We start from the raw sequence: 25,350 nt of genomic DNA, 5'->3' as shown, positions 1-25,350 counted from the left end.
CAGGAGAGCGCATCTGTGTACCATCATTCCTAGCAAGTTTCCTGAGATTCACTTTGATCACATGCCCATCCCTATAGATCAGTCACTGTGGCCATGGGGACAGAATACGTTGATTTGGATTAATCCAGATGCCTAGAATTATATGGGTTATTATGCAAACTAGGGACTGATTATCAGGGAGAGGGAAGGGATAGTGGAGGGAGGCTGGGTGCTAACAGTGGTCTTATACACCAAGTCAATATGCTAGCAACTGAACAAAAAAGACATGTAGCCCCTCTCCATTTTCTGTATTGCTAATACATAGCTGAATAGAAAAGCAGAACTAAATAAATGATTTTGAGATGCAGAAGGAAGACAAGAATATTAAGAATTGCGTATGTTTAAACACGGAGAAAAAAATAAAATGAAATCTTCGAGCTTCACAAATGACTACAAATCTTGGTTGTTTTTTTTCCTTCAGTTCTCTGGATTTCCCCTGCACATGCCCTATTCTGAACTGAAGCCTTTAATTGAAGCAGTGTACAGCACCGGAGTACATAATATTGATGTTCCTAATGTTGAATTTGCTTTAGCTGTATATATACACCCATACCCCAAAAATGTTTTGTCTGTTTGGATTTATGTTGCCTCCCTTATACGCAACAGGTAATTTTTTCATTGTGTATTTTTTGTATCATGTAAAAACTGTAATTAAGGTATGAGAATATTTTTGTGATATTGACATCAGAACAAATTATTTGTAAGTAACAAAATAAAATTATCATTTTCAAAATAACTATTATTTAGTAGTCGGCCTTGCCTCTTGTCACTCTGACCCCACATTTAACCAAAGCTACCCAGAGCTCCCCCTCACACTAAGAGCTCCCTAACTCTATGCCTTTGTATTTACCTTCTACTTGGAATGCCCCCCTTCTTTGCCTCCCCAGCAGAATACCCATCATACTTTAAAGACCCAGCAAAACAACACAATTTCTCTGGGGGAAGGAACAACTTTGCAATATAAAAATTTTAATACCAAATACCTCTTAAGACCTTATCCTAAAGGGGCGCCTTGGTAGCTCAGTGGGTTGGGGCCTCTGCCTTCGGCTCAGGTCGTGGTCCTGGGATCCTGGAATCGGGCCCCGCATTGGGCTCCCTGGGAGCCTGTTTCCCCCCTCTTTCTGCCTGCCTCTCTGACTACTTGTGATCTGTCAAATAAATAAAATCTTAAAAAAAAAAAAAAAAAAAAAAGACCTTATCCTATAGAAATACTGAGCAAACATGCACGTGTACACAATGTACCCATATATACACACACATACTCCTATTGAAACAATATTGTATTGGCGCGGGGGAGTATGTTTAAACAGTCACCAAAAGGGAAGTCATTTAAAAAATCAAGACATTGCTATGGACTAAAGGTTTGTCTCCCCCACAAAATTCCTACCTTGAAACCCAACTATGCAATGGTATTTGGAGACTGGTCTTTTGGGAGGCAATTAGCTTATGAGAGTGGAGGCCCTGTGTTGGGATGAATGCCACTCTAGGAAGAGACAGGAGAGAATTTGCTTCCTTTCTTTAGGCCATGTCTGGATACAATAAGAAGATGGCCCTCTGCAAATGAGAAAAAGAGCTCTCACCAGAAACCAGATCTGCCAACACCTTATCCCCTGACTTCCCAGCCTCCAAATATAGGAGAAATAAATGTTTGTTGTTTAAGCCACCCAGTGTATGATACTCTGTTACGGCAGCCTAAACAGACTAAGACAAACACAGGCACTACTATACTAAGCCATTAAAAGGTATTAAATATATGTGCTGACATGTAAGATGTACACAAAACAGAAGTACATAAAGCAGGATTTCTTAATAAAAGCACTTCTGACATTTTAAGCTTTTTTTTTTTTTTTTTTGGTGGAGGGCTGACCTGTTCATTAGAGGATGTTTAGCAGCATCCCTGACCACTCCCCACTAGATGTCAGTGGCATCCTTTCCCTCTGCCAAATTTTGACGACCAAAACGTTTCCAGACATTGTCTAATGTCCTCTATGGGATAAACTGACTCCAGCTGAGAACTAGCTATATAGCTAGAATCTGATCTCACTTTTGAAAAACAAAACATAAAGCCAGAGGGACCAAATTAAGGAAAACATTCACCTTTTACTTTATTCCCTTATGCTTTCCTCTATCCGATTATATTATAGTTATGTGTCTGCATGCCTCTGATACCTCAACTATGAATTAATTCTTTGTCAAGGGAGAGTTCAAGGACTGACCTATAACAGTCATTACCAAGATTACAAGGTATCCATGGAGGAGTTACTTAACCTCTGTGCTACTTATTTTCCCCATAAGTAGGATCAGAATGATCACATTACTTCCTCTCACTGTTTCAACAAGTCAGTATATGTAAGTATAGGTACTTAGAACACTGCCCAGAGCTGAGTACCTGATGTCTGTCAGGCACCCCATGGCAGTTCGCATAACTTACATTTTAGTCTAAGAATGAACAGTTCCAAAAACTCATTAAATCAATCATAAAACCCAAGGTAAATTTAAACCAAGTATTTATAGTATTTCATCAAATACTAATTATACTCTGACGTTAATGTATAAAAATTAAATGGATGTCGATGTTGTCGATCTCCCCCATGCAACTAAAGAGGAAGAACAGAAAAACCGTGGGTCTCGAGGACAATGTGCTGACACACCAAAGTGAGTGTAGTCCGAGGCCTCCGGGTCCTACTGAATGGTTCGCTAATATCAAGCACCACCGAACAAAGCAAAAGGGAGGCACTTCAATCACCCGGTACTCCTCTGGATACCCTGCTAAATTAGTTAATGTAAAAGGGTAACATTTAAGTCAACTCCTGAAACATCACTGAATCATTATCAAGATTTCTCCCTCAAAATATTATACTGTTTTGTGACTACATGGAAGAAAAACTTGAGTCCTCACTTGATGACTCAGGTCCAGGAGTCCAGGTGAGTAATTTTACTTACGATTCATGTAAATACAGGTAAGACAAAGTATGGAGCTGGATGGACTTACTCAGAAGAATTCTTGTAGTTTGTTTTCTTGAAATAGTCCCTGATGTAAGCTTCTCAAATCAACTTTATTAAACACTTAAGGAAATAAAAACACAGTAACTACAAGAGAATCAACCTGACAAAATAAAACTTCAGACCCCGTAAGGCTCACTAAGCTTAGATTTCCTTTCACATTATCCAAGGGAATCAAGAATTCACTTCTTATTTTGTGCTTAGGCCAGACTTTTTAAGGAGGCTGGGTGTCATGGTGCCACAAAAGTCACAACTACTTACACCTAAGAGGCACAAGCTCAAAAGGTAAGAAGGTCACTCACACAGCTGCCTTGTCCAACAAGAAAACATTGTGCAAGTGTCAACTGTGACAGGAGCCAACACTTCAGAGAGAGCCATTAGAAAGGCACCCCCATCCCAGACTTAGTCTCCCTTGGAGTGTTTAATTCAGGTATCAGTGAGACTTAAAACATGGATGGATTCTCCCTGTTCATGTTCTCATCAAATGAGTCTTCCTTCATCTTTACACAGCTCTGTCTCAAAGTTTTCTCTTAGCCTGAACTGAAATCTGCTTACCTGTTTGTACCTTTCCTACTCCTTCCCCTCTTAGCCCTCCTTTACAGCCATACCACCCTGAACATGCCCAATCTCATCTGATCTTGGAAGCTAAGCAGGGTTGGGCCCGTTTAGTACTTGGATGGGAGACTCCTCCTATCCCTCCATAAAACAAACAAAAGAATACCTGGGACACAAGTAACAAGACTATAAGATTAATTCCTCTTCCACAGCCTTGCATGAATTTCCTAAAGTAGACAGCATGCTGTTGACTCTTCTCTTCGGGACATAAAATTATACAGAGCATTACATAAAACTGATTCAATATAGGATACCTGAATGACAGGTTCCCCCCTCCCACTGTCTCTTCACACAGCAACGAAGACAGGCAATACACATTCAAACTCTGACTACTGCACAATCAATTTCAAAAAAGACAATTCAGCTCAACAAAATTAGGTATCTGTCTAAAATTGCCAGGATCATGATTTCAAGGGAGCTCAAAGAAAAATATTTAGTCCTATTTTACACTAACATAAACATGAATTGAGATTTCTAATGAAATCAAAACACCAAAAAAATTATTTGGTAAAGTCCTCAAAGTAAATTTTATTGATACATATCTTCAAATGATTGTGGAATTTTTAAAAATCCCTCCCAAATTTGACAATTTAGGGACAGTGGTAGGAATCAGGAGTATTTGAAGAAAGCAAATACAAATACATTGGTACTTTGCTAGCTCACTGAGCTAACACCAAGAAGCCAATTTATTCTATTATCCTAAAGACTCTTGTATGTGGGTATGTTTGAATTGGCCCTCTGAGAATTGCTCAAACAAAGGAAACATGGAAAAAAGACTGTTTTTCAAAATGTGCAATCTTTGAAAATAAAACTTCAAAAATGTATGTTTGAAAAGATCTGCAAAGCTTGGTACAGTGTTTATATATAAGGAGAATCAATAACCCCACTGACTTTAAAACTCAAATTAATCTAAAAAATACTTTAAATTGCATGGCATTAGTGACATTCTTTTCAAAGCATTCCATTTAAAAGAAAACCGATAAAACTGTTCTCACCCTTACGGAAAGATCTAACCCCTTTCTAAAACAAAAATATGATTTGCAAGAGAAACAACACTGTACAATTGACTGGTAAATTAAGATTTCTGAGACTGAAGAAATGGGGCCCAAACAAGTCACACTCAAAAAGGGATGGTTAACACAAGAAATGTGCTGTAAGTAAAGTGCATGAAAGGAAGCCTGCTCAGCTAAATGAAGTAGACAAAGGTCAGGAGTCAAGGGTCATTCGCCAGAGCGGCAGCAGGCTCGAAAACCACACTGCAAATTCTGGCATCCGCTGGCGGTATCAGCATGAGGACCTGTATAAAAACAGAGAAGTGTGAAAGGAAGAAATTTCTTAGGCATTACATGAAAGAGCTAAGACATCTGACTTTTTTTTAAACTAGCAATACATGTATAACTTAGAAGTAAATGTCCCAATTAATAAATAAAAATTAGGTACAAATAAACGAACAGCAGCTCTACTTTAACTGGTCCAAAAGCTAAATGAAAGAAGAAGGGAAATTTTTCAGCAACAATCTTACAAAATAAAAACGAAGATAAAAAGATAACCCACAGAAGCAAGACTGCCGAGCTAACTTAACAGATTTTCTTACACTCAGAACATCCTTCCTTGAAATATAATTAAGACAAAAACAGCCCTTTCCGTAGATCAGCTAAAGAATCCAGTATAGAGCAATTACAAAACATTACAGTCAAAACTTAAACTATATAGACATAAACTGAATATGTCTTCCATATCTTTAACAGCTGCAGCCAAAATGGTTAGGGTTAAATGAAATTATCTTCCAGAATTAAGTATATAATGAATGAATAGCTAAATAAACATACCTAAGACATAATAAAAATTATGATTCAATTACAAAAGAAGAATGCAACACTGTGGAATAACTGACATTTTATCCCATTCACGTTATGCTGCCCAGACACTACATAAAAGAGCCATTAGGGAACACAGCTGAGAATTCGGAAATATCAAAGCAGCAGTACCATGGCACATAAACAAACGTTAAGTTCTCTAAATGAATCACAGTTTTCATAAAGGCAGGCAATGTGCAAAAGGATGCTTTAACTATACGGAAGCCTTTCAGTGTATCTGCACCATGAACAAAGAGCAGTTAATTCATTCTTTACTCATCAATTAGAACCAAAATCCTTGCATTTGTGTAATATAAAGATCCCATAAAAGTACATGAAATATCATTTTATAGACTATGTCAAACTGATAACTGAAAAAACATAGTACCCTGGACTAATATCTAGTTTAACCCAGAAAACTATTTTTAAATAAGCTTAGTTTTGTTTTTTTAAAGTAGCAGTCTGCTGCAAAAGAAGGCATCTGTGCTAATACCAACATAAGGAAATGGCTACTTGCAATGAAACACACAAAACACTTATTTCCCAGAATTTTCCCTTGTATTCCTGACATGTCACACACGAAACATTACAGGCATATTTCTTAGGATATACAATCAATGAGGTATAACGTTCATGTATTTCAATAAAGAAATGATTATATATATATATATAAGTAAAAAAAGAAACTAATGAACTTTACAAGCATATGTGAGAATTCAATAGGTTAGGACTTCACTTATTTTCAAAAATGTATGTTTAATTTTAAAATAGATGTGATGCCTGGGATATGGGGAGCAGGTATGGGAGTGAGCAATGGAAGAAGATCAGCCACACTTTTATAACTGCCAAAGCAAATAATACATGAGGCTTTATTATTCCATGTTTATATATTTAAAATTTTCCATTAAAAAAGTCTAAACATTTCAAATATAAAACTGAATTACCATAAACCCATTTTTATTTAACCAAAATTAAAATCTGTCCTATTTTAAAAAGGCAAAGTTGAATGTGTCAAATATTTAAACAATTCACAAAGTACTATCTGTTATCAATTTCCCTTAAAATAAGACTCCAGGTTAGTCATCTTAACCAAAATCAAAGTAAAATGTCCTAGTACATATCATATAGAAATGTCCTGAGAAGGAATCCTATAGTCTGAAACTCTCCAACCTTTGACTAGGGTTTTCCTTCTGAACGTATCTTCAGCTTTTTCCTTACACACTACTCAACCCTCCATGCCACCTCTTTTGAGCTTGTCTTTCTGTACCCCTTAAATGCTGGTTCCTGCTCTGCCTGACAATAACCTAGAGCTTCTCTTCAAGACCTATCCCCCGCCTCACTACCTAACTGCTCTGCCTGACACTCAGTCCCTGTAATGAAATGCCACAACTGGTGGATTTTGCAAAAATCTATTTCTCAGTATGTAATTCTACTCCAAATTTTTTAAAAAGGGAGAAGTAAGAGGAAAAAGACATGGAGACGTTAGACAATTTTCCAACTAAAACTCCCTTAAAATACTTCAAAATTTCTATATTCCTGTTTTTTAAAAGAACAGAAAGGTAAGGAAGAAACTTTACACTGAATTCAACGATAACCTGGGAAAAATCCTAAATGATGGCCGAAAGCAATGAAAGTGAAGTATGCTACTAGTTTTAACACAGGAAATATAAGGGAGCCTCAAAGGAGCCAATAAGATCAAAGAAACTATCTAGAGATCCTTATCTTTCCAAATACATACAGGTAGTCACCATACCCCTCCCAGAAGACAGGCTCAGTCAGTAACCTCAGGTCCAGCCTGGCCACTCTGGTCACTCTTTGATCTCAAAGTCTAAAGGATGGTTATAGGGATCACAGAGGAAGAAAAGTGTAGGAATAAAATTATGTGTCCCATATTAGGTTGAAAGTAACCCAATCCTGCTTATCTGTCAGCATCTCCTTATTAACATCACAAAACAAATTCCTCACACTGATATAAAATGTACCCTCTCCTTCAAATATGCACTAGAATAAATGAGGTTTAAGTAGAGAGTGAAGAGAGGAAATTAATACATCAGTATTTTCAAATTAGAAAGTAGGATCTATCTGGAGAAACCTATGAGGGCTTAGACAGTAACTATGATACTATCTCAAAATTATAATCCCATCTTAAGGTCAATTACAGACCAGGTATCTGATCCACATAGTCATGAAAGTAAGGTCATCCATGAGGAGATTTTATTCTATTAAAGGCCTGGGGCACTTTAAAGGCCACTCTTTTTAATTTACGTTAGTCTCATAATGTAGAAAACAGGAGAGAACGGCAATTTCCAAAGCATGAAAATTGTAAGCAATGTTAACAGTGAGACTCTTAAGCATCGTAGAAGGACTGTTCAGAAAAGGGAATAAATGGACAACAGAAAGTGAGGCAGCATTATACAGAAACACGACTAAGATACCTCATATGTTATTTTGCCAAGTATCTCAAGCAGACAGCTGTGCTTCCACAGACACTGACAACTCAAAAAGCCATTCCCTTTAAATATTTGACTCATCATCAGCAAATGTCTATCTCAATATAGAACAAAGAATTCAAATGGCTGTAATACACGAGGGCTGAGGGCTAAGTTACATTAAAAAACAATAAAGAAAATAGGAAAATAAAATTGGCATAATCATTAAATAAAAATTTTAAATGCATGTTAAAGATAAAAAAGCATTTTTTAAATATTAGATAAAAAGAGCCATAATGTTAACTATAGTTATTTTCCCAAATTTGTATTATTGATTGGTTTTTCCTGGATTTTAAGTATATTATTTATGCTGTATATCTGCACTTACCTTCACTTACCTTTAATTCCTCTTTAACTTAAATTAGAAACATAAGAGAGCAAATCATCTGAGACTTTGTCACCTCCAGAACTATGAGCTAATCTATCTTAATTCATAAATTATACAGACAATGAAATGCAAAATCAGTACAAAAAGTTTATTTGCTATCATTGTTCAAGTGTTCCTCAGAGCTCCGAAACTATGCAATTCCACTTAACACTTCTTAAATGACAAAGAAGTTTTTAAATGTTATGGCAAAGAAGCCTTCTTTTATGTTTAAATCTTAAACTTTTTCAATCAAATCACAAATTTAAATGTCACGAGGAATCATTCAGAAGAATAAAACTGGCATTTTTTAATCAGTGTTTAGTACAGTATCTTGATCACAGCAGATAATATTTGAATATCTGATACTAACTTATCTTCTCCAAAATCTCTTAGGAAACAGGTCATTCTGCTTTATCACTCATTATTTAGTTATGCATATTGTTTATCAGTATTTACTTCTTTTAGTTAATAATCTAGTAGCTAACTATATGAAGCTTTTTTTAACAAATACATTTTTAGTTAAATGTTACCCAAATATTTGATATAGTTTGTCACCTAACTATGCTCCCTATTATTCTAAAACCATATATAAAACATACTATTTTCAGAAAAAATAAAAATAAAAAAGGGCCCCATAAGCAGTCATTAAATATTTATTGTACAAATTGAGCTGTAGTAAAAGTTACTGGATCAATCATATCATACTGCAAACCTGGATACAATGCAACTTTATTCTAACACTTTCTAGGTTGTCCACATATCCTTTTAAGGAAAAAAATGCCATCAGAGCATTGCTTTAAGAGCAACTGGCTGTGGAACTTTAGAACATTAAGTTAATATGAAAAATCACCCTATAAAGTTAAGGATTTCCATTTCCTCAAAATCATGTTTTAAAAGCTGTGAAAGGAGACAATATTGGATTATACAAGTGCTGTCAATTTCCTTTCAAATCTCTCAAAGTCAGATATCTTCATTAAAATTCATTTATTGAAAATTACCACTCATTTATCAAGAAAAAATCACATTCAACAAAAGGAATGCAGCAGCTCCTTTGGAACACTTCAATATTTATATATTCAAAACCAGTTAAGATGAAATGAATTCTAACATCCTAACAAGATGCAAAAGATTTCAGGTATTTAACTCTATCCCATCACCTAAATTTCAAGAAGTTTTCAAAATTACACAAGCAAAACAAGTAGAGAAATCATAAAAATGAACTGAAATCCAATCTCCCCCACCCTGTAACATTTATATACCCAAAAACAAATCTAACAAATTCAGTTGTGATATTCCCACAAGCAAAACCTATGCTGAAATCAACTGTACACAATTTAAGTGCAACATACAAATAAGATGTTTTTCTTATAAAAATAACTGCCTACTAGTTACTTTTCAGGATATGTCCTTAAGCCTTAGGAAGTACAACATTGCACCTACAATGACATAACTGCACATTAAAAAAAAAAAAAAATCCCATCTCAAATTCATTGCATCTACAAAAGCAGCAAATGGTTCATGGAAACAATCAAACTGGTTTTGTATGCTTAGCAGGTTGCAACTAAAATGACATTCATTTTCACCATTCCTGGATTATATGCTGAAGGTGAGAGAGCAAAGAAATGCTCCTCCTTAGTGTTGTGACTTCAAGAACAAGGGAGGTCATCTCCCATATCACCCATGTTATGCCAGAAATAAAAGAGCTGCGATCTCCTGTCTCTTTATATGTATTTAAGGAAAACCTAATTGCCCAGAAATAGCAATTTGCTAACTTCTCTGCCTATAGGTATGTCATTAAAGAGACCATTCCTCCAGTCTTCCTGGTTCCTTTCAACTGTTCTCCCTGAGAGAAACTCAGGTGATTTTCTTGTCATCTTAAGATAACTTGGGCTTTCAAAGAAAACTGCATATGGTGTAAAAAGACAGATGCTTAGTAGAATCTGAACCATGTAAATGTTTTTCCAGTTATAAATACAGGGAATTGATTTGCTTACTAATAACTGAGGAGCTTTTTATGCCTCTAGAAACTTCAGTTTCTACCAGTGACTATCAAAAGCCCAAAAGGGCCCTGAATGTACCTTTAAAAAAACATATGCAACAAGCCCACTGCACGGTAAGGATAGGTTTAAGAAACAAAACAATCAATAAATATTTATACAATGATTGTTTTAAGTAGGTTCAGCAATCAATCTCCAAAATAGTATAGGAATTTTAGTCATGTCTAAGGCATCTCAGCCTCTTCCCCAATACCAGCCCCCCACCTCAATCTTCCATGAGACTAATCTAAAACCAGACCCAGGATCCCCAAGAAGTTCACATCACCAAAGTCCTCCCTTCTCAACTGCATTTTTTTTAAAGTCATGTTACAAGAAATCTGAGTCATCATCCCTAAGAAATTGGTTTATCTAGAACATCAATACCTCTAAATTGTTCATGAATGCTGTATCACTCTAGAAGAATTTCCCAAAATTTTATAAGAACTTTAATATTTCTAGGGGAGCCGCGGTGCCTCAGTTGGCTAAGCATCTGCCTTTGGCTCAGGTCATGGTCTCAGAGTCCTGGGATCAAGACCTGCATTGGGCTCCCTGCACAACAGGGAGTCTGCTTCTCCCTCTCCCTCTACTCCTCTCTCTCTAACAAATAAATAAAGTCTTAAAAAAAAAAAAAAAGAATTTTAGTATTCTTAAAACTTGCCATTTTACACAGCTCAAAAATCTGGCAGAATATATACTTGAAATACCTATCTAAAAAAAACTTACCTTTATAGAAGCTAATTAATGAAAACATACATGATTTTTAAATTTTATCAAATGTAAAGAATTCTCTGAAAGTAAAAAAGTTTGGTAATTAGAAATCTAGAAAATTAAACAGAAACCCTAAGAACCATGAGAACTGTCAAAATATTTTAAATCCATTCCTTCAAAATTATCTCATTATTAAAAGGCATTACCGTTAATGTTGTCACAGTAGTAAAAGTATTCATCATTTAGAGAAGGACATGCTGAAACCAAATCCTGCAGGCCTGCACCAGTTACAGTAAGACAACCAGAGAGATTAAGGTGCTCCAAATAAGGCAGCCCTCCTCCCAGAGTCAAAACCCTGTAAGAGAAGAAATCCAACAATTAGAATATATTATTCTATGAAAATTTATGTATTCCTATGGCCCACTGGACCACTATTAACAAATCTTTCAATTGGGTAATGAGGAAATTCAAGAATTTCTATAAAACATGGTAACTAACCTCATCCTTAGGTAGCAATACATTTAACTGAGAAAAACTTCCTACATTTTTCCCAAGGACATTCCATAAACAAGTCTATGAAATTTCTCTTTATAAGAATATTACAGCAACTCAATTCTTAGAAGAAGTACTGAATCTTGGAATTGTCATCTTCATTCTCCTACAGGTTGTCTAAATAAAAATTATCAAGAAAATTACTGACCAATTTTGGTAGTTCCTCAGAGTTAGCATTAGCATTTGCATTTGACCCAACACTTCCTCTCCTAAGTGTACACCCAAGAGAACTGAAAAAATATGTTCACATAACTTGCAAACAAATATTCATAGCAGCATCATTCATAATAACCAAAAAGTGGAAACAACCCAAATTCCAACTAATTAAAATGAATGGATAAACATACATTATAAAGCCATAAAGTACTCATATTGTTACCACGTGAATGAACCTTGAAAACATTATGCTAAGTGAAAAAAGCCAGACACAAAGGCCACATACTGTATGATTCTATTTATATGAATATCCAAAATAGGCAGAATAGGCATAGAGACAGAAAGCAGATTAGTAGTTGCCAGGGGCCCAGGACAAAGAGGAATAAGGAGTAATTGCTAAAGAGTAGAGGGTTTCCTTATGGTATGATGAAAATGTTTCTGAATCAGTGGTGATGCCTGCCAACCTTATAAATTTACTGATATCACTGATTTGTATACTTCAAAAGGATGAACTTAACGGTAAGTGAATTACATGTCAGTAAAAATGAAAACCTAATGGCATGTCCTAGAAGAATAAAAACATTAATATAAATAGATAAAATGAGATTTAGCTAAAATTACAATGGCAGAGCTGAAAAATATCAAGAACAAAACTGAGAACATCATTTTTCTGTACAATATATAAAGCAGTATTACAACGGCAAAACTGTGAAAACTGGAACAGTCTATCTTAAAAGGGATGTCAAGAGACTAACAATACAATAAATTTAGTTTAAAAAATTAACATGATTGTGCAGGTACAGGAAAATTAGGAAGTTAAGTAAAAGTATATAAATTATTAATTGAGATTTTTCAAAACTATGGAAATACTTATATATTCCATAAAGGACTGCTGACTAGCAAAGACTAGAAAGGGACATTTTAAAGTTTTGTAACTGCATATTTAAAAGAAGAAACTGACCTATTAAAAAAAACTTATCAGGGCAGGTGAATTATTCAGTCAGTTGAGCATCTAAGTTTTGAATTTGGCTCAGGTTATGATCTCAGCATCATGGGATCATACCCTGCATCAGGCTCCAAGCTCAGCAGGGAGTCTACTTGGGATTCTCTCTCTCCCTCTCCTTGTACCCCTCCCCCTGCTCATGCTCACTTGCTCTCATCTCTCTCAAATAAAAAATTCTTAAAAAAAAAAATTATCAAAACCCCAAGCCCCAAGGGAGATTTAAATGCATACATCCCCTTACATTTTGACTGAAAAAAAAAAAAAAAACAAACTGATTTAAACTAATTTTTTTGTAATCATAAATTATCTTGAGCCATCCCTTCAGATTTCAAATTAACAACAGTGGCAGTTCAGGAACTCAGTAGCTTGACTGGACCACAGCAGTTAGAGACACTGGTCTTTAAAGGAAGATAGTACAAAGTTTAAAGTTCATTATTTTTCTCCTATAAAGCTGAATAGCTCATAATAAGAAATAATAAACAGCTTTTAAAAAGTGGTCTCAAGGCACCTGGGTGGCTCGGTTGGTTCAGTGGACTCTTGATTTCAGCTCAGGCCATGATCTCAGCATCATGAAAGCAAGCCTGGCACCAGGTTCCATGTTCAGTGCTGTGTCAGCTTGAAATTCTCTTCTCTCTTTCCTTCTCCCTGCCCTGCTCCTCTCCCTGCTCACATGCACACTCTCTCTCACTCTAAATAAATAAAATCTTTTTTTTTTTAAGATATATCTATTCACTTGAGAGACAGTGTGTGTGTGAGCAGAATGGGGATGGGGAAGGCACAAAGGCAGAGAAAATCTCAAGCAGACTCCCAGCTTAGAGCAGAGCCTGACCTCATGACCCTGAGATCGTGACCTGAGCCAAAATCAAGAGTTTAACACTCAACTGACTAAGCCACCCAGGAGCCCCTAAATAAATAAAACCTTAAAAGAAGAAAAAAAAAAAAAAGTGGATCTGGGAGGAGAAAAAAGTGGTCTGAAAAGATCTCAGAAACTATTTCTGAGATGCAGAGGCTGCTCCATTTCCTAAAATTTAAAATTTTCAGCACACTAAGGACAGACTGCATGGAATATAAAACTTCTTTTCACAGTATACTTGAAGAAAAAACTTGGGCAGTCAGTGCCCTCACTGAGCTTAATGGGAAATCAAACAAATCAAAAATAAATATGCAATTATAATACCATATGACTGTCTCCTGGAATATACAGAAGGGCACTGATGGGGGGAGGAGGGGAGTCCAAAAAGGTTTCCTATAAGAAGGGACATTAATTTTTTTTTAAGATTTCTTATTCATTTGACAGTGAGGAAGAGCACAAACAGGGGGAGCAGCAGGCAGAGGGAGAGGAAGAAGGCAGCTCCCCATGGGAGCAGAGAGTCCAACTCTGGGCTCCATCCCAAGACCCTGGGATCATGACCTCAGCTAAAGACAGACAATTAAACAACTGAGCCACCCAGGCACCCCAAGAAACAAACAGAAGTTAGCCAATAAATGTATGTTACAGACAGAGCAAATTCAAATGCCTAAAGATGAGAAATACGGTGCCTTGAAGAAAGAGAAAATAGTTGAATATGGCTACAAAAAGGATGGCCCTGTGTGTCTGTTTGTGTGTGAGAGAGAGACATCGTCTTCTTTTGGTGGGGGTGAGGATGTGACCAAGTAAAAATTTAGAGATTTAAGAAGATAAAAAGATATAAACTACAGACGAGACGTATGCAAGGGCCAAGAATTTGGACCTAACCAAAGTGTAACAAAACTCATTGAAAGGTTTAGAAAGAAGAGTAATAACAAGTTAAAAAATGCATTTGAGGAAGATCACTCAAGTCTACCTTTTATCACCAATGCCCAAGTATGTCAGACACAAGCCTAAACAGTAAAATCCAAGATGAGTAAAATACAGGTTCTGCCCTCAACTTAAGAAACACTAAACAAAGTATTGACAATATATGCAGTAAGAAAAAAAAGTTATAGAAATATATATAAGATATATAGAAATATTACAGAGCAGGGAATAATTCAAAAGTAGTAATCCTGGGGCGCTTGGGTGGCTCAGTGGGTTACGCCTCTGCCTTCAGCTCAAGTCATGACCTCAGGGTCCTGGTTTCGAGCCCCACATCGGGCTCTCTGCTCAGGGGGAAGCCTGCTTCCCCCTCTCTCTGTCTGCCTCTCTGCCTATTTGTGATCTCTCTCTGTGTCAAATAAATAAATAAAATCTTTTTTTAAAAAAAGTAGTAATCTTTAAAGAAACGGAACAAAATCCAGAATTCAACAATGTATAATTCACACTATCTGGTATCACATGACATACTAGACATTCAAAGAATGAGGGAAATAATCAATCAATTGAAACAGACCAATAAATGATAACGGGATTAGTAAACAATGACTTTACAAAAATGCATACAAACTCTGGAGAAAACACTAAATACATGAGGTACTAGCCAACAGGAAAAACAGAACTGACTCTCTTTGAAATTGATTTTTAATTATACAGAATTTTTAATAAACTCTGACTTATTTAAAAATACCCCAATAAAACTAAGAAAACATAGGAAAACTGCCACTTGCTCAGATATCACCACAGCTCTGAAATACTACAAAAAGGTATAGGTGTTATTTCATTCTTTGAATAATAAAACTGGTCATGCTGAAAATACAACTGAGGGCACATGGGTCGTTCAGTCAGTTGAGTGACTCTTGATTTCAGCTCAGGTTTTAATCTCAGGTTAATAAATTTGGGCCCTACCATACACTTAACGATGGGTGTGGAGCCTACTTAAAACTTAAAAAACAACAAAAGTGGCAGCAGCTCTTTCTGCCCACAGGTCCTGTCCCCAAATAAAATCACTTTTTGTACCCCCTCTCAAAAAAACCCACCATTAGCGCCTGGGTGGCTCAGTGGGTTAAAGCCTCTGCCTTCAGCTTGAGTCATAACCCCAGGATCCTGGGATCGAGCCCCACATGGGTCTCTGCTTTGCAGGGAGCCTGCTTCTCCCCGTCTCTCTCTGCCTGCCTCTCTGCCTGCTTGTGATCTCTGTCTGTCAAATAAATAAATAAATAATCTTTTTTTAAAAAGTGTTTTAAAAAAGTCTTAAAAAAAAAAAAAAAACCACCACCACAACAACAAAAGTAAAAACAAAAAATTTTAACTTAAAAATTTTTTAAATTAAAAAAAAAGGAACACACAACTGAAGGGTGCCTGGCTGGCTCATCAGAAAAACATGCAACTCTTGATCTCAGGGTTTTGAATATAAGCTTCAGAGTGGGTGTAGAGATTACTTAAAATAAACTGAAAAAAAGGAAAAAGAAAAAAAAAAACAACTGAATAGAGCTACAGATATGTTTTAATAAGGTATAGTGGTAATGAAAAAAATAATGGTATTGGAAAATGAATTATTAGGAACCAAAAATTTCTAATTCTTTAAAACCAAGTTACATTAAAAAACAAAACAAAACAACAAGTTACATTCAAAAACAACTAAAACCATTATCAGGAATACACATACAAAAATACAATAAAAAAAGTTTAAAAAGGAATGAGAATATGGTTGTCTTACTTTGTATTGCTTTAACTACAATCTATGCACTTGAATTTGAACAAAAAGAAAATTAATGGAATGATGCACAGCAGTCAAGCCATAGTAACAGCAGTTACCTCAGGGGAAAACATTCTTGGTACATGCCTTCTGAAAGATTTTTGTAATCATCTCCTATTAAGTATCTCTTGTAATGGCAGGGAAGTATTAGGTTTTGTGCTGGATAAATTCTTCATTATAACATATCTGATATCCAATTTTTAAAGAGTCTGGTAATATTCAAATCTATAGTTGACCCCTGAACATTGCAGAGGTAAGCACACCAACAATCCCCACCTTGCGCAAGAGAAAATCCAAGCATAACTTCTGACTCCCAAACACTTAACTACTAGTAGCCTACTGCTGACTGGAAGCCTTACCTATAATATAAACAGTCAAGTAACACATATTTTGTATGTTATATGTATTACATACTGTCTTCTTACAATATAAACATGTCATCAATTTCCAAAGGCTCATGTCAAAGATAACTAAGCATTCATTACACAGCTACTACTACTTATTGAAAATCTACTCTGTGTCACCTATTCACCTTATATAAGGCTAGGTTAAGTATTTTACACAAAGCCAGTTATATAGAAAAAAAAAAAACAGTATCAACTACACCAAGTCTGTCTGGCCCCAAAGTCAGTGAACCATGGTATTTTCTCCAACATTTTTCATAAGAACACATAACCTAACAGAGCTCTAAGTGGGTCCCATAAAACATAACAGAATCTAGGAGCCGAGAAGAGCTACCTCTCTGAGCTAATGAATGCTTCACTCCACCCTTCCATTCTCCAGGAGGAAAGAGATTAATTTAGTTTATTAAAGATTGTAATGACAAAAAGAAAAAATGAGAGAAAATAAAATACAGAACTTCTCCCAGGTAGTTTCTTTATAACTTAAAAAAGCAGTACAACTTCTAGCAAGAAGTATGAAAGTGCCTCTGTGTTATCAAATTTTAAAATACTTGCCAAAATGTGTAAGTGAAAATTGTATCTTACAAAACTATAATTTTATATTTTCCTTATGATAAATGAGATCAAGTGTCTTTTCATATTTTCAGGAGTTAAGTATTTGTATGTCATTTTCTGTAATTTGCTTTTTCATAAGCTTTGCAAATTTTCAGCTGTTTTCGATTATTTTCTTATTAATTGGTATGAATGTTTCCACATTAGGAAAACGAATAATTTGTGATATAAGTTGCAATTTTTTTCCCCATTTGTCACTTGCCTTTTATTTTTTTCTTCAGGCAGAAAAACTGTATTTTATATAGCTGAATTTACCAATATGCTACTTCAAAGCTTCTAGAGTTGTCTGTAATGGTTAAGAGGCCTTCACCATTCTGAGAATATAAAAGAACTCTATGTGCTTGAGTTTTTTGCCACTAATACTTTATGATTAATTTTTCATTTATAATTCTTTGATCCATCTGGAATTTATTGTATATGAGGCAGGAATCCAAATTTATGTGTTTTGGTTTTTTTTTTCAAAATGGCTTATTATTGACTCAGTTTAATTTACTTAGTAACTCATATTTTTTTTTTACTTAAATTGAAGAGCTCTCTTTATCAAACGAAAAGAATGCTTTATAGATTTAGATGCATTTTCTTTGTTTTTTTCTAGTTATAAGCACATACCACTCTGCATATAGTTAGTTTCATAATGTGGTTTAATAAATTACAAAGGCAGTATTTATTATGATTTTTTCCTATAATTTTTGTCTGTATTTGGCCAACCAACTGATAATATTGGGAGCTTTGACTTCGTTATGTTGTTGGTTTTTTCTATTCAAGAATATGGCAGAACTTTCTGCTTGTTTAAATGAATATCTTCTGTGTTGTTCAGTATTTTAAAGTTTTCTTCTCATAGATGGTGTCCATTACTTGTTAAGTTTGTCTTTAGTACTGCAGCTATTTTGTTGCTTCTATTAAAGTTTTTTTTTCCCAAAAAAAAAAAAAAAAAAAAAAAAGGCAGTACAAGTAGATCACGCTCAAAGACCAAAAATTCTAAACTCTGGCTATTCAATTCCGATACAACTCAGCAGTGCTTTTTGTAAAACTTAAGGCTATATAACAGCACTAAATTACTTCAACAGATACTCTACATTTTCCAAAAATTCCCAATATAAAACCATGACTCATTTTAAGTTAAAAAGAGAAAAGAAAATCCTAAATGATGAAATAATAATAAATGTAATTCTGTACCCCTTGAAGATTTTTAGTAGGCCAAATTCTAATATTAATGCCAATAAATTAGTATAGAATTATTTTCTGAGGAATTTGAGAGGCAGGGCAAGGGGTCTGGGGGATAGGGAAGGAAAAAATGAAACAAGTTGGGATCAAGACCCAGGGTCCTGGGATTGAGCCCCGCATCAGGCTCTCTGCTCAGAGGGGAGCCTGCTTCCTCTCTCTCTCTCTCTGCCTGCCTCTCTGTGATCTCTGTCAAATAAATAAATAAAATCTTTTAAAAAAGGGGGGAGCACCTGAGTGGCTCAGTGGGTTAAAGCCTCTGCCTTCAGCTCAGGTCATGATCCCAGGGTCCTGGGATCGAGCCCCACCATCGGGCTCTTTGCTCGCCAGAGAGCCTGCTTCCCCATCTCTCTCTCTGCCTGCCTCTCTGCCTACCTGTGATCTGTCCGTCAAATAAATAAATAAAATCTTAAAAAAAAAAAAAAAAAAAGATGGGATCAAGAGGGAGACAAACCATAAGAGACTCTCAATCTCACAAAACAAACTGAGGGTTGCTGGGGGGTCGGGGGTAGGCAGAGGATGGTTGGGTATGGACATGGGGAAGGGTATATGCTATGGTGAGTGCTGTGAAATGTGTAAGCCAGATGATTCACAGACCTGTACCCCTGGGGCAAATAATACATTATATGTTAATAAAAATTAAAAAATTAAAAAAATTTTAAAAACTCTTTACAAAGATCACTTTTCTGCTAACTTCCCTATAAATTTAAAATAGGATTTTAACTGCAAACATTTTTATAAATTATTAAACCATGTGGGTACATTTGAAATACATACCTTTTTTAAGGACCTTGCTTCTTAAAGAAAGAATACAGAAGGCTACTCAAAAAATAATTTTTCTGCTCTTCTACCTTCCACTTATATATCACCAATCTACTTTTATAAACTTACATCCTACTATCACCCAGTACATATCATTCACCACAATCAAATTGGAATACCAAGTCTCTAAACATTTACTGAGTCAAACTTAATCTGCTAAAGATCATACTGACAAGAAAAGAAGAATACTAGGCTTTATGTTGGATGAATTTTCATTGTTTAACATGTCTAGCATCCCATTATTAAAGAACCTTAATAAAATTCAAGTCTATTACAAGGTAAAAGAGAAAACACATAAACAAATTTCCAAAAGTTCCTATCAAACATAATGAAATAATTATTGCACATTAATAATGCTGAGAACAGCCATAACAACAAAATAACCAGCAACAATTACAATAGCGCTTTACTACTATGTGTACTGTGTGCTCAAGTAATCCTCACTGCTTGGAATGAATGGTGTCTTCTCCCACTGTCACCTATCAAAATCCTTCATTTTCCTTCAAGATTCAATTCAGTGTCATTTCTTTTTTTCTTTCTGTTTTTTTTTGGTTTTTGGTTTTTTTTTTAAGCAGGTGCTCCATGTCCAACATGGGGCTTGAACTCACAATCCTGAGATCAAGAGTCAGATGCTCTGGTGACTGACCCAGCCAGGCACCCTTCCTCATTAAATTTCCTGATCATTTACTACAACTGAATGAGAGATGTCTTCTATCTCCTTTGATACCCACAGAATCTCTATACGACATCCCTTAAAGAGTGTACACAGATAATACACAGCAATGGAATATGGTATATTTTATTTTCTTCTCTGTTACAAGCCCTTGAGGGAAAAACTATCTTATTTTTCATCTACTAAAATCTTGGAAAATTGGTAGGCATTTGCTGACTATTGATTAAACTCAACATTCTGGGCACCTGGGTGGCTCAATCAGTTAAGTGTCTGCCTTTGGCTGAGGTCAGGATTCCAGAGTTCTGGGATAAAGTCCCACTCACGCTCCCTGCTCAGTAGTGAGTCTGCTTCTCCCTCTGCCTTCCCCCCAATTTGTGCATATGCACGCACACTCACTCTCTCTGAAAAATAAACAAAAAATTTTTTAAAAAAATAAACTCTAAATGTTCTTCCATATTTCACAAAGAATTTAAATGGACTGAAATGAAACTCTGAGCTCAACTTCTATTGTTCTAACGCTTTGAAGTAGGACAGATTCTGGTTAACTCTTTCAGTTAAACAACTCAGCTAAAAAGGAATGACTTAAATTGAAATTTTTATATTCTATTTGAGAATGTGAACATGTCCACTTCTTAATATTCTGCAACTAATTACTTACCTGAGACCATGGTCTGTGATCTGATAACATCCAGACAGACTGAGAAACAGAAGTACACGTCCAGTCTCTTGATCAGATTTTTCACTCCCAGAGTAAATTAAGTCTTGTCCTCTAAGCAATCTAGTCCTTGTTGCTTTTTTACACAATGTAGAAGACTCTGGGAGTGCTGACATAGTTCTTAGAGCTGTTCCTGTACAACAAAATGAATGACCACAATATGCAAAGGCTGGAGAAGCACAATGCTGCTGCCAACAGACACTAGTCCTTAATCCAACAATATCTTTACTGTAACAACCAGAGGAGGAACAACTAAAGTTGGATGCTGTTTCCATTACACAAAGACTTTCAACATTTCTATGTCTCCATTCTACAGCATCTTCAATATCAGCCAAATCTTCAGCATCTAACATCCACACATATGGAGAAGTGAAACTGTCAGAAGAAACGGTCTTAGTCCAGGGGTGTTCATTATCCATCTCTTCTCCAATACCTTTGTTAGTTAAATCGTGCAAACAAGTGTATTGCTTGGTGGACTGCATGGTAATGTCTTTATTTTTCCATGTAGTCGAAGTAATTTTGCTCGTAGTTTTTAAAAGGCCACTCTGATGAGATGTCAGAATTCCGAGGGCTCTAGAAATCTTCTCTAGAGCCACATCTGTGATTTTTTCACATCCAGACAGATCAAGATGCCGAAGACTCTGGCAGCAACCAAGCCAAGACCAACTATAATTAAGAAATAATAGGACTATTAGTGGATATTATTAAAGTCTTCAAAAGCATTTGATTATATGTGAATAGACAGAAACTAAAATATTTAAAATCTAATATAATCAAATATTTACTGAGTATCTACTGTCAGGCATCATTTTAGAAACTAGGAATTAGAAAAGACAGTAAGAGTAATTAGGGTTTAAGATTATTGCTACCCTTCCGTTATAAGGGTAGGAGGACAAAGATATAAAAAGGAGAGACTTCACATATTATTCCAACAAGTAACCAGTAGAGGAAAGGCTGTACACACACCAAAGAAAGAGAATAACTAATTAAAGGAAGAAGATCCAGAAGAAACAAACTCTAGGAACTGGGATAGAATTAGCCATAGCCAGAGAAGGGTACACCTCTCCCTCTGAAACAGGAAGAGAGATACTGATATAAATGCTAGAAGGGGACAGAGAAGGGTGAGGTAGAATAAGAAAGAAAGTGATGGTATCTAAGGAAATAAAACCTATGAAGACTGTAGCTTGAGGAAAATGTTACAGTTCCAGAATATAAAGAATGTAAGAGAAAGCTTTGCCAAATGGCATTTGGAGCCCAAATGAAACTGGAAACTTCTTAAAAATATATAATGCCAATCTACATTGACTGCCCAGCAAGGCTCAAAGGTCTAGATACAGGTTTAGGATTATAAAGATGAAAGGATGATGCAAATTGAATTTTTGGATCAGCTGGATCCTATGAACAAGAAGCAAAGAACTGGAGGGTACTATCAAGTTAAGTCACATATGACTTAGATCTAATAGTAAAAAATTATAGTACAATTAAACTGCAATGATGGAAATAAGAAACTACAGAACAATTCTACTAATACGTAGGTTGAAATCATTATACTAAAATGTCCAAAAAATAACTAACCTGTCAAATGCAGAATCTGAAATGTCAGTCTGGGTCAGATCCAGATGCTCCAAGTTAGGACAAAGTTCTAAAATCTGCCTAACCTGGTGGGGGGGGGGGGATTAAGAAAGACATAACTTTTAGTAAATAACTTTCAGTAAATAACATAAATCAGTGGTTCTCAAGCTTTTGTGCATGTAAAAAATCACTTCAGTTCGCATTACAAATACATATGCTGGACTCAAAACTCTGGACAATCTGTTTTCGTAACCATGAGATTAGACCCAAGAAATTTATATTTCTAAGGAATACCCAAGGAGATTCTGATGGAGGACAAGACACACTTGTAAGACAGTGTGATTTAACCTCACTTGCCTGTTTTACCAAGTCTTACAAATAAACAAACATCAAAAAAAAACTGGGCTTCATCATTGAACTTAGTATCTGTGAAACTAAGTAAATTGTTCAACCTCTCCTGGTCTCTGTTTCCTTTTCTATAATGTGTAGAGGGTACCTATAAACCAAAACTACTAGGAAAACGGAAATGAAATAACATGAAAATTTAGCAGTGTATGGCTGCCCATGGGAAGGCACTCTCCTGAGTAAACAGCTATTTTTTTTTCCTTCATTAAATTCAGGAATAAGTAAACCAAATTTAGATCACTGCTACTTTTTCTTAATACCCAAACTTATACTAATTTATACATACCATTTTGCTGGAAACTGCAGAGCTGTATGCTAATACTATAGTTTTTACTGAAGTTCCGACATATGGTAGAACATTATGAATTAAGCCATGAAGTAAACGTTTTTCCATTTGCGCAATGCTGATAGCAATTGATTCCTCTGCAGACTCTTCTGTAAAATGAATTAAAAAATCTAAGAATTTGATACCAGTAATTATATTAGGCTACTCAAGGAATCACCAAGTCATTAAATATGAAATACTTTTTGCTTTTTTTTTTTTTTTTTTTTTTAAGTAGGCTCCATGTCCAGTGTGCAGCCCAGTGCAGGGATTGAACGCATTACCCTGAGATCAAGACCTGAGCTGTGATCAAGAGTCAGGTGCCTATCCAGCTGGGTCAACCAGGTCAACCCCTTTTCTTTCTCTGTTTTTTTTTTTTTTTTTAAATACTTTATGCTATTCTTAAACTCCCTTATATATGTAAAGCAACTTCAATGGATAAGGTCTCACTCACCAGAACTTAACATTTAACAGGTCTGACATCAACTAAAAAGAGACAAAAGGGAAAAAAAAAACTATAATGAGAATGAAAGTTTTTTTTCACTTGCTTTGAGGCTGAAGGTGATGAGTAAATATAGCAGAGACAGAAAAAATAACTTCAGCTTCAGGAACTTGAAAAAGTTTTGGAAAAATATTGAGTATTTAAAAGAACAGTAGAAGGTCTTCAAGAAAAATAACTATGATAAAAAGTATCATTTGTTATTTTAGAAAAATAAAAGGGACACGGAGCTAAAAAGGATTTAAAACAATTGAATGAGCCTGGTCATAACAAATCAAGTAAAAGTAAAGTACCTTAGAATTTTTAAGAAGTGTGGTTTTTGGTATTTGCTTAATAACTTCTGTAGAGCCTAGATGTTTACAATAGGATGCCACACTGTTAACAACCAACACCACAAAAACACTACAAACTCCAATTTGATATAAATGAAAAAAATATGCCAACTAAACCAAAAAGAATGAAGTAATAATTGTATTACCTTTCTCAGGGCACTATTATTATTAAACTTACCTAAAGACGTAACCTGAATATCTCTAACAGTTTAACAGAATTAAGAAAGTCTCATTTTTAAGAAAGTCTCATTTAAAATAAAACTGAGTGGGGGGAGGAGTCAAGATGATGGAGAAGTAGCAGGCTGAGACTACTTCAGGTAGCGGGAGATCAGCTAGATAGCTTATCTAAAGATTGCAAACACCTACAAATCCAACGGGAGATCGAAGAGAAGAAGAACAGCAACTCTAGAAACAGAAAATCAACCACTTTCTGAAAGGTAGGACTGGCGGAGAAGTGAATCCAAAGCGACGGGAAGATAGACCGCGGGGGGAGGGGCCGGCTCCCGGAAAGCGGCGGAGCAACGGAGCACAAAATCAGGACTTTTAAAAGTCAGTTCCGCTGAGGGACATCACTCCAGAGGCTTAACCGGGGTGAAGCCCGCGCGGGGTCAGCGTGGCCTCAGGTCCCACAGGGTCACAGAAGGATCGGGGGTGTCTGAGTGTCACAGAGCTTACAGGTATTAGAACGGGGAAGCCGGCTACAGAGACAGAGCTGAGGAGTGAGCTCTAAGCTCGGGGTTACCTTGAACCGGTCGCAGGCTCGGTCAGCTCGGAGCGCGGCCCCAGAGGCCAGGGTGACGGGAGTAATTGGGCGCTGTTCTCTGAGGGCGCACTGAGGAGTGGGTCCCCGGGCTCTCAGCTCCTCCAGCCGGAGACCGGGAGGCCGCCATCTTCATTCCTGCCCTCCGGAACTCTACGGAAAGCGCTCAGGGAACTAAAGCTCCCGAAAGCAAACCGGAGCGGATTATTCAGACCCGCCCTGGGTAAGGGCAGTGCAACGCCGCCTGGGGCAAAGACACTTGAGAATCACTACAACAGGCCCCTCCCCCAGAAGATAACAAGAAACCCAGCCAGGACCAAGTTCACCTACCAAGGAGTGCAGTTTCAATACCAAGGAGAGCAGCGGAGTTCCAGAGGAGGAGAAAGCGAAGCACGGAACTCATGGCTTTCTCCCCATGATTCTTTAGCCTTGCAGTTAATTTAATTTTTTTTTTATTTTTCAATTTTTTTTTCTTCTTCTGCTAATTTTTTTTAACTTTTACCCTTTTCTTTTTTAACGTTTTTTAACTAGTTTATCTAATATATATGTATTTTTTTCCTTTTTATATTTTTTCTTTATTGGTTTTCTTTTTTTAACTGTTT

The 25,350-nt window shown here is 36.0% G+C and overlaps 2 protein-coding genes across 7 annotated transcripts in view; one reads left to right on the top strand and one right to left on the bottom strand.

Annotated features, from left to right (window-relative positions):
* Positions 1–1,062, top strand: part of LOC111149044 (coiled-coil and C2 domain containing 2A) — a 131,415-nt gene extending 130,353 nt beyond the window's left edge. Inside the window, exon 36 of the mRNA XM_022505936.1 lies at positions 461–1,062. Coding sequence (XP_022361644.1) covers positions 461–649 — 189 coding nt within the window. The 3' untranslated portion in view covers positions 650–1,062. The remainder of the gene's footprint in view (positions 1–460) is intronic.
* Positions 1,063–4,165: 3,103 nt separating this feature from the next.
* Positions 4,166–25,350, bottom strand: part of LOC111148966 (F-box and leucine rich repeat protein 5) — a 60,014-nt gene continuing 38,829 nt past the window's right edge. For 5 of the 6 annotated variants that reach the window (XM_022505817.1, XM_022505811.1, XM_022505813.1 and 2 more), the window contains exons 7-11: positions 23,122–23,270; positions 22,434–22,516; positions 20,802–21,524; positions 11,320–11,468; positions 4,166–4,954 (exon numbers count right to left, since the gene is read on the bottom strand). In XM_022505817.1, the coding sequence (XP_022361525.1) occupies positions 4,878–4,954; positions 11,320–11,468; positions 20,802–21,524; positions 22,434–22,516; positions 23,122–23,270 (1,181 nt within the window). In that variant the 3' untranslated portion in view covers positions 4,166–4,877. The remainder of the gene's footprint in view (positions 4,955–11,319; positions 11,469–20,801; positions 21,525–22,433; positions 22,517–23,121; positions 23,271–25,350) is intronic. The other variant, XM_022505812.1, reaches the window with a different exon arrangement.

The sequence above is a fragment of the Enhydra lutris genome, unplaced genomic scaffold, assembly GCF_002288905.1.
Source record: "Enhydra lutris kenyoni isolate GAN:26980312 unplaced genomic scaffold, ASM228890v2 scaffoldscaffold21, whole genome shotgun sequence".
Lineage (NCBI taxonomy): Eukaryota > Metazoa > Chordata > Mammalia > Carnivora > Mustelidae > Enhydra > Enhydra lutris.
This window is presented reverse-complemented; position numbering and strand designations above follow the sequence as displayed.